Below are 13,874 nucleotides of genomic sequence, written 5' to 3'. Positions count from 1 at the left end.
TTCTTTAAAAACTGCCAGCCACAGTTTTCCAAAGTGGCTGTGCCATTTTACCTTCCTGCCAGCAATGCGTGAGAGTCCCCGCTTACACATGGGACTTGGTCTGGCTCAGTAAACGTTCACTGATTGCCCCAAAGTGCTACGGCATAATTTTAAAAGACATTTTTATAAATTGTATAATGCTTTTTATAAACACAACCTTCATTATAATTAACACATTTCACATCTGGTCTCTAAAACAAAACCTTTTTTATATCATAAAAATGTTTTACAAAAGTAGAAATTCGGTAGGAAGGAAATACCTTCTTGAAATGGAATAAAGATAAAGCTTTTAACTGCTTTTCTTCTGAGACTTTTGGTTGAAGTGAATCAGGTGGTTTGTCACGGTCCCCAGTGCCATCGCTTTAGTGTGGGGAGGGCGTTGGCGGTTTTGGGTTTGTTGTCTTGGTCTTGTTTTTAAGCTTGTGGCCAAAGCAGAACTTTGTGGTCCCGGCACAGAGGTGTGAGCCCCGCTTCACTGACAGGTCACACCCCATGTGGTCCCCAGAGTGGGGCGGGGGGGGGGGGAATTGGGCGTTTGCAGGAGCTGATGCTAATTAAATGCAGGAAGTCTCGTGTGTGCTGCCCCGTCCTTCCCCAGTGCTGGGCTAAGTGTTTTTCCCTCCCGCAGGCCGCAGGCCTCGGGCTCGCTGGCCGCCTTGCACCTGTCCCTTACTTAGTGCTGTGGCCACAGCGGCCCAGTTAGGTCTTTCTCCCGGCCCAGGTTCACTTTGAGAGCTGGAATGCCATGTTACCTGGGACATGGGGCCAGCTTTATTGTCCTCTTTGGAGGAGCTTTTCAAGGTCAGGCCAGCCGTGTAAACGCACCCCAGAGACTGCCCTGCTGGGCGGGTAGACGCAGTGCTGCTGTCGCTCAGCAGGACCTCCGGCGGGTGATGGGGGACCGTCCGTCTCCCCGGTGAGCAGCCACGAGCACTGTCGTCGGTGCGAAGATTTCCTGGCCTCCGTGATGTTGCCGATTTGTGTCCGTGTTGTGCAGTCAGCTCTGTAGCCATAGTGATCGAGGAAGTGGTAAACAGGTGCCTTTTTACCACTGGGTTCATTTCCAAGGCATTTAAGCGGTGTTTTCCAAGCGGGGAATATGCAGCTCGTAAAAGAGTGCAGTCTTACTGATTTTTGACCCACGATTTTCCTCTACAGAAAGTTATATTTTAAAATGTTTATTTTAAAAAATATTTATTGATTTTTAAAGGCTGTAGAAAGAGTGGCGGTTATTCTTGTATGTTATAGAGCAGATATAAAAGCTCTTTATCTGGACCAGACCCGATTTTACCATTCCTCTGTCCTATTTCTCATGTATTACTGAAATCACAAATGGCTTCTAAAATGTTTATTTTGGAAGTGTGTGAAAGAGCAGTTTAAGGCTTTTTTCATGCGTTGTCATTCCTTAATTTAAATTTCCTGGGCTTTATACACTTTGATGATCGTTTAGTCTTCCATATCTGCAGCTTTTGATAAACATATATAATGGGCAGTAGAATTAAATGGCTTCTGAACAATGAATAATGCTTTGAAGATTATACACTGGGTTCACTGAAGACACAATATCCAAGAGATACTGTAGAATATCTTTCAGTAGAAGTAATTACCAAAGTTAATAGTTAAGGACGTTTAATTTTTTTTTCCTTTTTATAGTGTTAGAATCTCTACCACAACAGCAGTAATTCTCAGTTGTAGTGCCCAGAGTGGAACTGTGTCATATTTTATGTTTTTGTCCAAGCGTGAAACACTTCCAGGGGTTGTTTCAAAACATGTTCGTGTCCTCATCATTAGAGCCACCGAATGTTTTTCTTCTTTCTTCTTCGTCTTTCTGCAGTACCCCTCTCCTTGCCCCACCTCCGCCCCCCCACCACCACCCACCCTGCAAAAGGCCCTGACAGCCAAAAACGGAAGTCAGCAGTTCGGGTTTGACATTGTGTGTTACCACCAGAACACTTCATATAAGGGCAGTCATTGAAGATGTGTTGTGACGGGATTTAGTTTGCTATGAAGACTCTTCAGGGAAGTTGGCGAGATCCCACATAAACTAAGCCTTTTTGCTGAATCTTTTGTACCTTTTTTTTTTTTTAAGGTAATTTCCATGAGTAAATCGATAATGATTGGACATCTTTAAGGATGAACTGAAAATACTTTGCTGTATATTCTAGGATGATACTATTTTAGACCTTAACCAGATCGAACAGTTTATTCTCCATTTTCTGGACTGCAGGTGGGCACACAATAGTGTCTGCCTCATAGGCACACGGGGACAGGGTGGATGCGCCCCCCCCCACACACACTGAGCCTGGCCTGGGGAGATTCTCAGTGCTTGCATGGGATCGGGGTGCTTAGTGCTCACCAGCCCCCTCAAATAGTGTGACCTTGTAGACCATGAATGCCGGATGCTCTCTCCATTTACTGTATGTTTGTCCTAAGAAACATCACTATAGTCACAGCAGTGAATATTTGGGTATGTTATTTTTGTTAGGCTCTGGGCTCAGAATGATGTTCAAAGCACCTTACAAGTTAACACAGGTTGTTTTTAAACTGTGTGTGAGCTGATAATATTAGGATTATTTTGAATTCAGAGACTGTTCAGCTGTCTAGTAAGAGATGTCTTAATCATAACATGCTTATTTCTAAAAGACGTATACATTTTTTCAGCCACTTTGATATGAGGAGGAAAACTTTTAGGATATCCACTCAAATCAGCCACAACAAAAACATTTTCATCATCAGCACAAAATGCAAGCTGAGGATTTGGACACAGCCTCGAGGCTGGCTGAGTTATTGTCACCCCCGTGAGGAGCAAACAATGGTGGCATTAAAATTGTAAACTCTGATCTCATACTTGTAAATATTCCACTTTTGTTTTCTTTGGCTTAAATGAAAAATTGAGGGTAAAGATGCCTTTTACACCTGCATTTTACAGTGTTGCAGATATTTCAGTATTTCTATTTTAAAACCGTAAAGGAAGCAAAACGTTTTGTTTTAATAGTAGCCCCTGCTCGGCCTGTGCCGTTCGTGACCTGTGCCCGGGCAGCGGGGCACTTACCGGCAGGTGCCTGTCCAGCTGCGGCCCGCGCGGCCTCCTCTCCAGCCCCGCTCCTCCCGCAGCGGCCGCAGCGCGAACCACTTGCACACTCGCTCGGCAGGTCCCGTCACCCTCCGGTCCCCAGGGGACTGTCTTCTCGTTGATTCTGACCTGTAGATGGAAAAATCGTCACGGCTTTTGCTTCTCTGAGTGTGCCTTCAGGACTGGCCCGTGACTTCCAAACAAAACCAAGGACAGGACACTCCTGGGCAGGGGAGGGGCTGCGCATTGGCCCTGGGGTCCTGGGTGAAGTCCTGGCCGGCGGGTCAGAGTCTTCGAATGCTTTTCAGAGTCGGAGCCCGGGCGTGGTGATCCAACCCTCGTTCAGTAGAGGGATACATAAAAGTCATTTTACGATCTTAAAACCTCTCCTCCTAAGCATCACTCGCAACAGTCCAAGTGCGTGAGCATGGCCGGATTTCAGGGCGGGGGGTAAGCATCTCCCCACCTGTGTCCTCTGGAGCCCCACCAAGGGTGCGCCCGCGCCAGAGCACCTGCCGTGGAGTCTGTCACCGAGAGCGGGCCCGCCCCTTCGTTAGTCTCCAGCGCCGGGGCCCCGGGGACCTGTGCTCCGGGCACCCTCCCCCCCCACCGCGCCCCCGTCTGGCTGCTCACGGTCGCACTTGCTGGCGCTGTCCTCAGGCCTCCCGCAGACGCATCTGGTAGAATAGAGGCCAAGAAGCGTGCCCCACACACGTGACAGGCACTTTCTATGTTGTCAGAAACTAAAGTAACTATATGCTTTTCCTTCTTAGAATTGTATTGTCTATTTAATCATTTCCCCCATTTTTTGGACATGTGAGTTAAAAGTGATAAAAGGGAGCAAAATTTAAAATAAGTGTATCAGCTCAACTGTGCAGTGACAGCACACATGGAAAAGTACGTGTGCAGGAAAATGTGGGTGTCGTTCATTTGTCTCGTGTTACTTTTATAAGCAGAGAGAGGGGGAGTCAGTCCCTTTGGGCCGGCTCTGCCTTCGCGCAGCCCTGCCGTCCCTTTCTGAAGTGACCCTCTGCCATCCAGGCCACAGAGAAGGGCCGCAGCCGGGCAGCGGGCACTGTGACAGATGCCCACTTCCTGCCCGGGCTTCACTTGCCCTCCAGGGATGGGCCACTCCGCCGAGCTCCGGGGTCAAGTGAAGGCTGCCAAGGTCAGGCACAGGTGGCGGGGCCTGCAGCCAGCAGGAGGGCCCTGTGCCCGGTCATGCCCCTGCTCAGTCCAGACCATTGAGGCCTTGAGGCTGTGGGTTTGGTATTAATGGGTCTTTTGGATTTGGGAGAGAAAGAGCAGGATATCTCAAGTTTTAATGTCAGGTTCCCATGTTTTAATCGTTAGTGGCTAATTCAACTTTAAAAATTCAACTTGGTACAACTGCCTGCCGAACAGGGTCCACAGCCAGGTCTGGACAGCCAGACTGTCAGGTCCAGAGGGCGGAGGCTGCTGACCGCGGACATGCTAGGAACAGGGCGCAGGGTGTGGTGGGGAGAAGCCGCAGGAAGCCCGGAGTGGTGAAGGAGGGACAGAGTGGGACAGCCGGGAAGACCGCGCGCCCCGCCCCCGCCTCTTGCCGTGTGCTCAGGGGGCTGTTTGCGCAGGGCCCCAGCCCCGAGCCCCGCGGGGCCTCTCCGCCACCTGATTCCACCCCTGCAGGCTCTTTCTCCTCCCCTCCCCAAGGGAAGGCTCCACCTGTCTCCCAGTGTGGGGCGTCCCTGGGGACCTCCTCCTGCAGAGCAAGCTGTCCCCCTCCCGTGGGCCTCTGTGGGGATGGCAGTCCAGCTCCCCTTTGGAGGCAGCCCTGGCGGGACACCGTACACACCACCCTGGTGTGACTCATGGGACGTCTCCGTGGGTCAGGGGGAGGTCTCTTCCGTCATGACAGTGAGCCAGACTCACCCTAGAAAAGGGGCTGACTTTGACCCGAAGCAGTGGCTTTTGGGGACAGAACCACAGTAAATATCCAGCTAAGGCAGCGGGCTCTGAAGCTGGCTAAGCCGAGAGGGGGTTTCCCAGGAGCCCGAGGGGCCGTGGTTGGACTGGGGCGGGGGTTTGTGGGCGGCCGCCCGGCGCGCGGTGACGGGATCTCTCCTTGTTTTGCTCTCTCCAGTGTGGGGCTGCCTTCCAGGAGGACGACGTCGTCGTGCTCAACGGCACCAAGGAGGACGTGCACGTGCTGAAGAGCAGGATGGAGGAGCGGAGGCTGCGAGCGAAGCTGGGGAAGGTAACGGGCCCTGCGCGCCCCGCGCCCGGCCGCAGCCCGGCGCCGCTTCGGGTCTGCAGTGACCGAGGTGGCTGTGCGAGCTGGAGGGGCCCGGCCGCACCTCGCTGTGCAGGGCACGGCGCTTCCCTCTCCCGGCTCAGCCGCTTCGTCAGGGAGGCGGGGACGTCTGCGCAGGACAGGGGACAGTCAGCAACAGCGCCCGTACAGGGGGGCGGCGCGGACCGTGCCTGTAAAGCTCTGACCGGGGCAGCCGGGTGAGCCGGAGGGAACGGCCATCAGGCACCACGGCGCTGCGCGTCACCGAGTGCCGCCGGCCCTGCCGCCGGCCCCCGCATGCGTGGTGTCACGGAGGGTGTTCGGGGCGAAGAACCCCAGAAAGTTTCGGAAAGCGGAAACTGGATTTGCCACACGCCGAGCCCTGGGCTGAGCCCACACGGACGGGCGCCCGCGGGCGTGCCCCGCCCTGGTGCGCGTGCCGTGCCGTCCTCGGGTTTCGGCGCCCACGGGGGATCTGGAACCAGCTCCCCCCCCCCCCCCGTGCCGAGGGGCGACTGCACTTACCGCCGTTCGTAACTTGTAAAAGAAAGGAAACGTGGGGGGCCACCGCCCCAGCATCGACTCAGTGTCCCGGGTCACCTGGCCATCTGGGTGGGCCTGGGAGCCCACATTTCCCACCCGCCCCCTGGGGCTGCGGCCCCTGCAACGAGGGCACTGTGAGCGGAGGCGCTGAGCAGCCCCGCCTCCCGCAGCCCGCCCTCGAGGGGAGTCTGGTCCACGGGGCTGACCCGGAGGGAGGCCAGTCGTACTCGCTGGTCAGCTGGCTGGTGACCAGAGCTCCAGGTGGAGTGCGGGTGTGAAGGCCTGGCTCTGTGTCCCTCCGTTTGGAACCCCTTTCCATAAGCAGGGGAATCGTTGCTTAATGATCTCGCTCCAAACAGTTCATCAGCGAAGAAATCGTTCCGTGTGCCATCGACTCTGGAGCCAGCAGTAGATGCGTTAAGTATTTACAGACGATCGCCGCGGTCTCTGTGAGCAGCACACTTCTCATTCCTTGGAAATAAAGATCACTTCAAGTGATCAGAATTAGGCCAAAAAAAAAAAATGCTTAAAGTATTAGTAGAATATTAGTTTCAGTATTCTGAAGACATAAAATTGTGGGGAAGAGATAGCCTGCCTCTGTGAGGCTCGCATTTACCAGTGATAACAGTGACTAAAGAGTTTTCAGAGTTTCTTTTGTTTAAACATAATAGAAGAAAGAGCAGGGCCATATCAACTTGGAATAATGTATAATTCGTAGTCATGAGTCTTGAAAGGCTAATGCTGAAGTATGTGGTAGCAGTTTTGTTATTATGTGGCGATCCAGAATTCTATCATGTAAATGGTTCTGTAGGACCAGGAATGGTGCCTAGACTTTGTCATCACGTCTAACGGGAGGACTGTGAGAAGCAGTTTTATAAGATGCTGCTGCGGCATCCGCGAGGGATATTTAAAGGGCTGAGTGCAGGTTTAAAAGTGGAACTTGACAAGTGCGTTGTTCTGCGTTGGTTTTCTAATTTACTGTGATTGCATATCATGTGAACAAAAGAGAAAGAAAAAAGCTTGATGTTTTTGACAAAGGACAGTTCTGAGGGATCTGCTTGTTCGTTGCTACCATTGATCGAACTTAGTCTTTAAAAAGCACGAGGGGAAAAATTTTTTCCTTAAGGGCGCTCCTGGGGCCATTCACATGGTGGTTTCCCATCTACCTGGGTGAGTCTCCTCTGTCCCCGGCTTGCGGTCAGGTTCAGAGCCCCGGGGAACTAACGCGCCCCTCACTGGAGCTTCGGGGAATGCCTCCTAGATACTGCTGCCGGGATACCAAATATTTCCCAAATATACTCGCAGCTGGAAACAGGATGTAGCGTTTCCTCTCTCACTCCTTATCGCTTGGCGCTTGTCAGACAACCTCTGCCGAGAGTGGAGGGCTTGGAAGTTAACAGTTGTCTCTGTTTTTGAAGGACAAGGTGTTACCTTTGGGTTGGAATGCTTGCCTTGCATGTGTGAAGTGAAAGGCAGGTCTTTATGTCTTAGGCAGTGTTACAAATCACAATGCATGTATATATTACAAGTTCAAGGCTGCTGCCGGAGAACTGTTCTTTTTTCCATGCGTTTTAGGAAGGGGAGCCTTCAGAAATAATTAGGCTGTGTGTCTGTAGCACCATCTTTTGGCGACTTCAGAAAATGGCATTTTTAAAGTGAAGTCTGAATGAACATGGTCCTGTTTGTCCTTTCTGTGATTGAACCAATTCTCGCCCATCTGTGTGATTCTAAAGCGATTAGTTTCCATTTTTACATGTTTGCTGGCCAATTTAACATTCTGAGGGAACAGAATTCTAGTGCTTAAAAACCTACCAAAAGTGCCCCAGAGTGTAGGAGAATTGGCTAGAGAGCCCTTCAGTCTAAGCCTCGGGTCCTTACAGTGGAGCAAACACCGGAGCCTGCGGCAGCTTTGGGAGGGACCGCCGGGGACGGGGATGGGGATGGGGACGGGGATGGGGATGGGGACGGTCCCATATGTTCATCCTGGCCGACGTCGTGTGCCCTCGTGTGCTTGTGTGTGTGCGGGGTCGCCATTAACACTGACTCCCGTCACTGAAATCTGTCATCTTCATTAAACGTTTTTGAGAACATGACGTTTGGAATACAAAGCTGAGCCGATGTGCACAGACGTGTTCTGTGAGGCCAAGCGCATGATGGGAAATGCGTGCGGGGGTCCCGGCTGCAGAGCGAGCCCCGTGTGTGCGAAGTGCGTCGGCCTGCGGGCAGGCTCCCGGGGGGCGGGCGGCCCTGCTGGCCCCGGCCCGGAGGGCATCCAAGCACACCGCCGGTGTCCTCTTTCTCTTTCCAGAAAGCGAAGAAGCCCAAGGCGGCAGAGGCTGTCTCAAAACCGGACGTCGGCGGAGGTAAGACGCCAGGGCGGCCGTCCTTCAGCAGAGCAGGGCTGTGGCTGCGCCCGGCGTCAGCTCGCGTTCCCGTTCTGATTTTGTCTTGCTCGCTTTGTCCCTGTCACAGAGCCCGCAGGGCCATCAAACGTGAAGACTGGGAGGCCCGAAGAAGCCAGCCTTGACGCCAGGGAGAAGAGAGTCAGCCCGGCTCCCCGAGGCGCAGGTGGGCCTGCTGCGGCCACAGCGAGCCGCGTGGGGCCCTGGTCCCGTCACAGCTCAGTGGCCCGGATTCGGAAACTGCCTCTCAGCAGTTCGGGGGGCCTCCCTGGGGGACTAACAAGAAACAGTTAATATAGCCCAAGCCGAAGCCCGCAGGTGGCAGGGGCCTGGGCACCGGGTGCCGAGCATCTGGCGTCCCTGTCACATGTGCGTTTGGTGCTGGGCCGACGAGGCCGCGTGGCCTGCCAGGGGGCTGGGGGCACGGGATGAGTGTCCCTGAGCCCTGCGGGCTGGGGTTCAGCATGCTCCACACGCGCACTCAGAGCCAGCCTTCCTGCCGCTCGCCTGTCGGGTGGCCCAGGTCTCAGGGCGCTTCCCCCGAAACTCACTACTTGCAACTCAAAAAAATAGTATTTACTTCACAAACAAAGACACAGAGTCATTAGGTAGAGTGCGTGAGCACATGTGGCAGGGTGCAAGCCCGGTGGCTCCCGGGTCCCAGCCCCACCCCGCACGTGGTGGCCCTGGTGAGTCCATGTCCCCAGGAGCGGGCCCCTGCCACGAGGGCCCGATGCTCAGAGCATGGGGCTGGACCGGCGTGCAGGCACATCACGGGGCAGTGTGGCTCGAAGGGGTCACGGGGCACAGCCTAGTCTGCTGTTGGGGTGGCGGTCCCCAGGGAGCAGGAGGGTCCCGGGGGCCCCTCGCCCTGGTGCGAACGGGGATGCGGACGCCCTTTCGGCCCAGCCTGACACCGCGGCTCTGCCCTTCCCTGCAGCGGGCGCGAGCTCCTCGGGCAGGGCCGGGAGGCCGCCCTGCGGGGCCGCGAAGAGGCCGCCGGCCGCCAGCGAGGAGTCGGAGGCGTACAGGTCCCTGTTCACCAGCCACAGCTCCGCCAAGCGCTCCCGGGAGGAGTCGGCCCACTGGGTCACCCACACGTCCTACTGCTTCTGAGGCCCGGCCGCTCGTCCCCGCCACATCGCCCTCTGCACACGTCATAAAGTGTCCTGGCAAACCCCTGAGCCGTGTGGTCACTCTCCCTCGTGAGGCACCTGGGTCCTGGGGGAGGGCGTGGGGGGCGACTCGCAGGGTGACCGTGCTGGGCCCCGTCCGCCCCCACCCCAGGCTCAGCGCTCCACCCACCTCACGCCCCACACGCACAGCGGCTGCACCGTCTACGCGTGGGTGGTCAGACCTCCGATTCCTCCTGGGAGCGCGGCGGGCTCCTTTCGACTAGAACCCTGGGGGTGGTGCGGCCCCGGGTAACTGGCCCCGGGGCGCTCGGGCAAGGTAGGTCCCAGGCCCTGCGCCCACGGGTCTGTGTGCAGGAGCCTCTCTCCCTCCCGCCGAGGGGGTGGGGACGGCGTGGGGGGGGCGGGGGTCCCTTAGCGTATCATCTTGAAGATGGGAGAGCTTGAGTCAGGCACCTGACGATCTGATACAGAAATAAAGTCAGTCCACCTTCGCTCCCGTCTCTGCGTTCGTCCTTCTGTCTTCGCTCGTGTTTAGGGAGGAGCGTTGCAGCCACTCCACGGATGGCGGCAGGAGCCACTCCGTGGTGTCATGTGGCCGCCGCCCTTTCCCTCGGTAGGAGGTGGAAGGGACTCGTGCACGGCGTGTGTTTTGCCCGGAAGGTGCGCTGACGTCACCAGCGCCGGGCCTTCCCTCTGGGCGGCTGTCAGGCCGGGATGCCCGGTCTCCTCCGCCTCGCAGACAGCTGCGCTCTGTCCCCGCCCAGGGCACCGGTTTCCACTCGAAAGCAGGAAACGGATCTGGGGGAGGACGATCTGGGGGAGGACGGTCAGAGGCTTGGGGGCAGGGTGGGGGCCCAGGGCTGGGCTTGAACCCAGCCCGCTGTGTCCCACGTTCTCTGCCTGCACGTGATGGGAAGTTCGGCCCCAGGGACACTGTGACTTCATGAACATAGAAGCGTAAAATCAGAATCACATTTTGGTTAAAATTTATTACAATGAGTTTTCTATTTTAATTTTACCAAGAATTATTTATTAATCGTTTTAGTCAAACGTTACAGATCGCAGCTTCAGCCATCGTGAGGCATTTGTTAATGTTCATTGTTTCTACCAAGTTCAGTTTTCTTCATTTTAAGCCTTGTCGGTTTTATTCTGCATCATTTCGACTGTGGCCAGTTTTCCCTGCGACCCAGTCCCAGCATCCTCAGCACCAGTGCTTACGCATCTCGGCACCCCCGCCCCCCTCCCCGTCAGGGTCACGTTCAGAATCTTGCTCCATGCTCCCCCCTCTTCCTGCTTTTCCACTGGTCCAGTCAAAAGCGTTAGACTTTTGAATATAATGTAAACCAAAAAAGTGTGACTCCTATCATTAAATATGCATAAACGTTTCCAAATGACAAAACTTCCTGAGGCTCTCTGCTTGGGCTCATCTATCTCAATCGAGTCTGTTCCTTACTGCTCACACCATAACCACTGAATTTTAGACACCGTTTGGGGCACTTAAAATGCAGGACACTCACACCTGGAGCCACCTCAAAATACTCCGCGGTCCTCGCTCAGAGCACCAGGAGCGACTTCCCCCCGGAGCCACGTGAGGAGAATGGGGATGGGGTCGTGATTTCAAGGATGAGCCCCTGCACGGTCACAGGGACCCTCCAGCCCGCAGTGAAGGCACCTAGGGGACCCTCGGTTAGACTCGGCGGAGCGTTTTATTCCTGGGGAGTAAGGCTGCGTCGGGTGCCCCAGAGGGAGCAGTATAACCTTGTGTTCCGCTAATGGGTTTCTCATTTCGTGTCATTTGTAGAAGCCAGTGGTTTCAAATACACTGGCCAGGGAGCCCCAGTTACATTCCCGGCATGGTCCCCAGTTGTCATACAGGCTGTGGCCTCACCACGGGACCTTCACACACGTCTGGGTGTCAGCTGCCGCCCCCGTTTACTCAGCCAGCTCCTGCTCGTCCCTCAAACTGCACCCAAATGCCTCTTTCAGGGAGACCTTCCTGCTCCGCCCACCCCAGATCACTCTCTGTTCTCGTCTCGGTTTTATTAAACGCTCTTCATCAACCCAGGGATCACGCACTCGGGTAAGGTCAGTGAGGCGGTAGGGAGTGGTGGCGACTGGGGAGAATGTGGCCACCCCGCGGGTCGGCTCCTGTTCGGTTCCAAGCAGAGCGGCCCGGTATTGGAGAGCTTCCCTGTTTCCAAAAGGAGCCAGAGATCTAGGTGTCTAAAACGAAGTTCCCCCAACATTTGAAGATCGCAAATAATTATTTTTAGAAACGGAGTAAGCCAAACAAAACACATTGGTGGCTCCTAATTTCTAGCCTCTGGCTTCATATCTTTCCCACTCGGCCCTCAATTCCACGGGGACACGTGCCATGTCTGCTCTGCTCACCAGGTCTGGGTTCAACAGACAAAAAACAGCGAAGGCTCGTGCCAAGGGAGCAGAGTCAGAGGGGCAAGCGAAGAGACGCTCCGCGCCATCCCATCCTCCCGCCTCTCAGTGCCTGCTGGAATGGCCCCCCCCCCCCCCCGTAAGTCCCACCCCTGGACGGCCGGCCGCCGTGGGCCTCTTCCTCCTCCACCCCGACGCCGTCACAATGGCCAGAGCGGGGCCCCTGTGACATCACCAGCCCTAGCGACCCAGTCTCCTGGAGCAACGCATCAGACCCACAACGAGCAACTTCAGCTGCCGACTCCGCTCACCATGTGGACGCTGAAGTGGTTCTTGTTTTTGCCGCTGTGTGTGTCCTGCGGCTGTGCCTTTATGTTTTCTTCCCTGAGAGACCCGGTCAAAGAGCCCCAGGGCAAGGTGCCCTGCGGAGGGCACTTCCGGATCAGGCACAGCCTGCCAGAGCACGCCCCGGGCTGGCTGGGGAGCAAGTGGCTCTGGCTCTTTTTTGTCGTCTTGCTGTACGGGATACTGAAGTTTCGAGGTGAGAACGAGAAGAGGAAGGTAAGGACGGCTCCATTGTTTTCACACCACGTTTGAAATTTCAGACTTGGAGAAACAGACGTCGCAGTCGGTGTAGGCAGGTGTAAGTGTAAGTGTAAAGAATCAGGGTACAAAGTAGCTACTTTGTGGTTCTGGGAGGCACTGGCAAATCCCTTTCCTGACGCATCCTTAGGGAAGACGCTGTCCCTGACCCCACAGAGGTGGCGCCTAGCAGTTCAAGACCACCTTCTGCTTCCCGGGTGAATAAAACCCTGGCTTCCTACATCTATCCTGTTATTCAAATGAGTTTTTTTTTTTTTCAACTTGAGGATAGATTCAAGAATTTGAGGTGTGTCAGGTCAAAATGATTCACGGAGCCAGATTTCCGGCCCCAGATTTTTAGCCTCCCTGGTGTTTGGTTTATTCCAAGTTGCTGAACTGAATGGCGATCGTATCATTATCCCAAGTAAAGGAAAAGACCTGTCATTAAGGGAGAGAGGGGTGACGGCTTGTCCCTAAAGTGGCCAAACGTCATCCAGAAGGGTAAGGGGCGAGGAATGGGGCAGCATGTTCCCTCCCAGCAGACCCCACAGCGCACGACGCCGTGTCCAAACTGACTGCTAGAGCGGGTCGTCGAGCCTTTTCCATAGAGGGTAGACGGTGTCGTCTTCACAGCCCACCATTTCAGCATGAAGCAGCCCTGGACAGTACGCGAATACACCGAGCATGGCTGTGTTCCAATAAAACTTTATTTACAAAGACGGATGGCGGGCCAGGTTTGGCCTTACTTTGCCAACCCCTGGACTAGAGCAATGCTAGAACTGTCTTCTCTTAGGTGAGCCCAGCTCTCAGAACCACGTCAGACCCCGCGAAGTGGACCGGGCCATTTACCCTGTGTATCTTTCTTGACAGGAGAGGGGTCTTCCTGGCCTTCGAGGCTGTTCGCTTCGCCAGACAGCGAAGAAAAATCAGAATGCTTCCCCCCACAGAGACTACGCACTCAACACCTTAAACCAGCTCGAGGTGGACCTCGTGAAATTTGTGTCCAAGGTGCGGAATCTGAAAGTCACCATGACAACTGGCAATAGCAGCCTCAAGTTTCAGAATTTAGAGATTCCCGAAGACCCACAGAATAACGTCACAATATATGAAATATGGGGCGAAGAAACCTATGAATGAATGGATTCAGGTGTCGAAGTAGGAGAGAGAAAGTTGAGTATCGGTGAGCTGTATGCAAATTAATAAAAATATTATGAAGAAAAAGAAATCTGGACTCTGAGATCTTTTTTATTCCTCTTTCGTTAGACCTGAAAAAATAAATGTGAGACCAGTAGCCAGAGCCGCCGCCGTTCCGTTTGGGCCCTTCACGTCCTCTGGACTTGTGGGTGGTGAGAAGCGCAATGGCAGTGACGTGGTCGCGTGGGCGACGTTCTTGGCCAGGACGCCACAGCCCCTGTAGGGACGAGGCTTAGGAAATT

At 54.7% G+C, this 13,874-nt stretch overlaps 2 protein-coding genes across 3 annotated transcripts in view; both read left to right on the top strand.

Annotated features, from left to right (window-relative positions):
* The window catches only part of RTF2 (replication termination factor 2), a 29,720-nt gene extending 20,207 nt beyond the window's left edge, over positions 1–9,513 (top strand). The window contains exons 6-9 of the mRNA XM_016134154.2: positions 5,235–5,348; positions 8,236–8,290; positions 8,400–8,495; positions 9,270–9,513. Coding sequence (XP_015989640.2) covers positions 5,235–5,348; positions 8,236–8,290; positions 8,400–8,495; positions 9,270–9,445 — 441 coding nt within the window. The 3' untranslated portion in view covers positions 9,446–9,513. The remainder of the gene's footprint in view (positions 1–5,234; positions 5,349–8,235; positions 8,291–8,399; positions 8,496–9,269) is intronic.
* An 800-nt stretch (positions 9,514–10,313) lies between these two features.
* On the top strand, positions 10,314–13,663 carry LOC107504728 (protein FAM209B). Of its 2 annotated transcripts, none has more exons than XM_016134156.2 (2): positions 10,314–12,417; positions 13,309–13,663. In XM_016134156.2, exons 1-2 carry the CDS (start codon positions 11,977–11,979, stop codon positions 13,573–13,575), a joined length of 708 nt encoding a protein of 235 aa, XP_015989642.2. In that variant the 5' UTR covers positions 10,314–11,976; the 3' UTR covers positions 13,576–13,663. The 2 variants fall into 2 exon arrangements, 1 of the variants encoding a protein (XP_015989642.2); XR_004953533.1 differs by having other exon boundaries at positions 12,300–13,231; positions 13,309–13,392.
* The last annotated feature ends 211 nt before the right edge of the window (positions 13,664–13,874 follow it).

The sequence above is a fragment of the Rousettus aegyptiacus genome, unplaced genomic scaffold, assembly GCF_014176215.1.
Source record: "Rousettus aegyptiacus isolate mRouAeg1 unplaced genomic scaffold, mRouAeg1.p scaffold_m13_p_12, whole genome shotgun sequence".
In the NCBI taxonomy this organism is placed as follows: Eukaryota; Metazoa; Chordata; class Mammalia; order Chiroptera; family Pteropodidae; genus Rousettus; species Rousettus aegyptiacus.
The sequence above is the reverse complement of the archived record's forward strand: the minus strand, read 5'-3'. Positions and strand labels throughout refer to the sequence as shown.

Bases quoted from the DNA above. Each gene is read 5' to 3' on its own strand.
- LOC107504728 (XM_016134156.2), top strand. From the start codon at position 11,977: ATGGCCCCCCCCCCCCCCCGTAAGTCCCACCCCTGGACGGCCGGCCGC. The intron at 12,418-13,308 runs GTAAGGACGGCT...CTTTCTTGACAG, and splicing joins GTGAGAACGAGAAGAGGAAG to GAGAGGGGTCTTCCTGGCCT.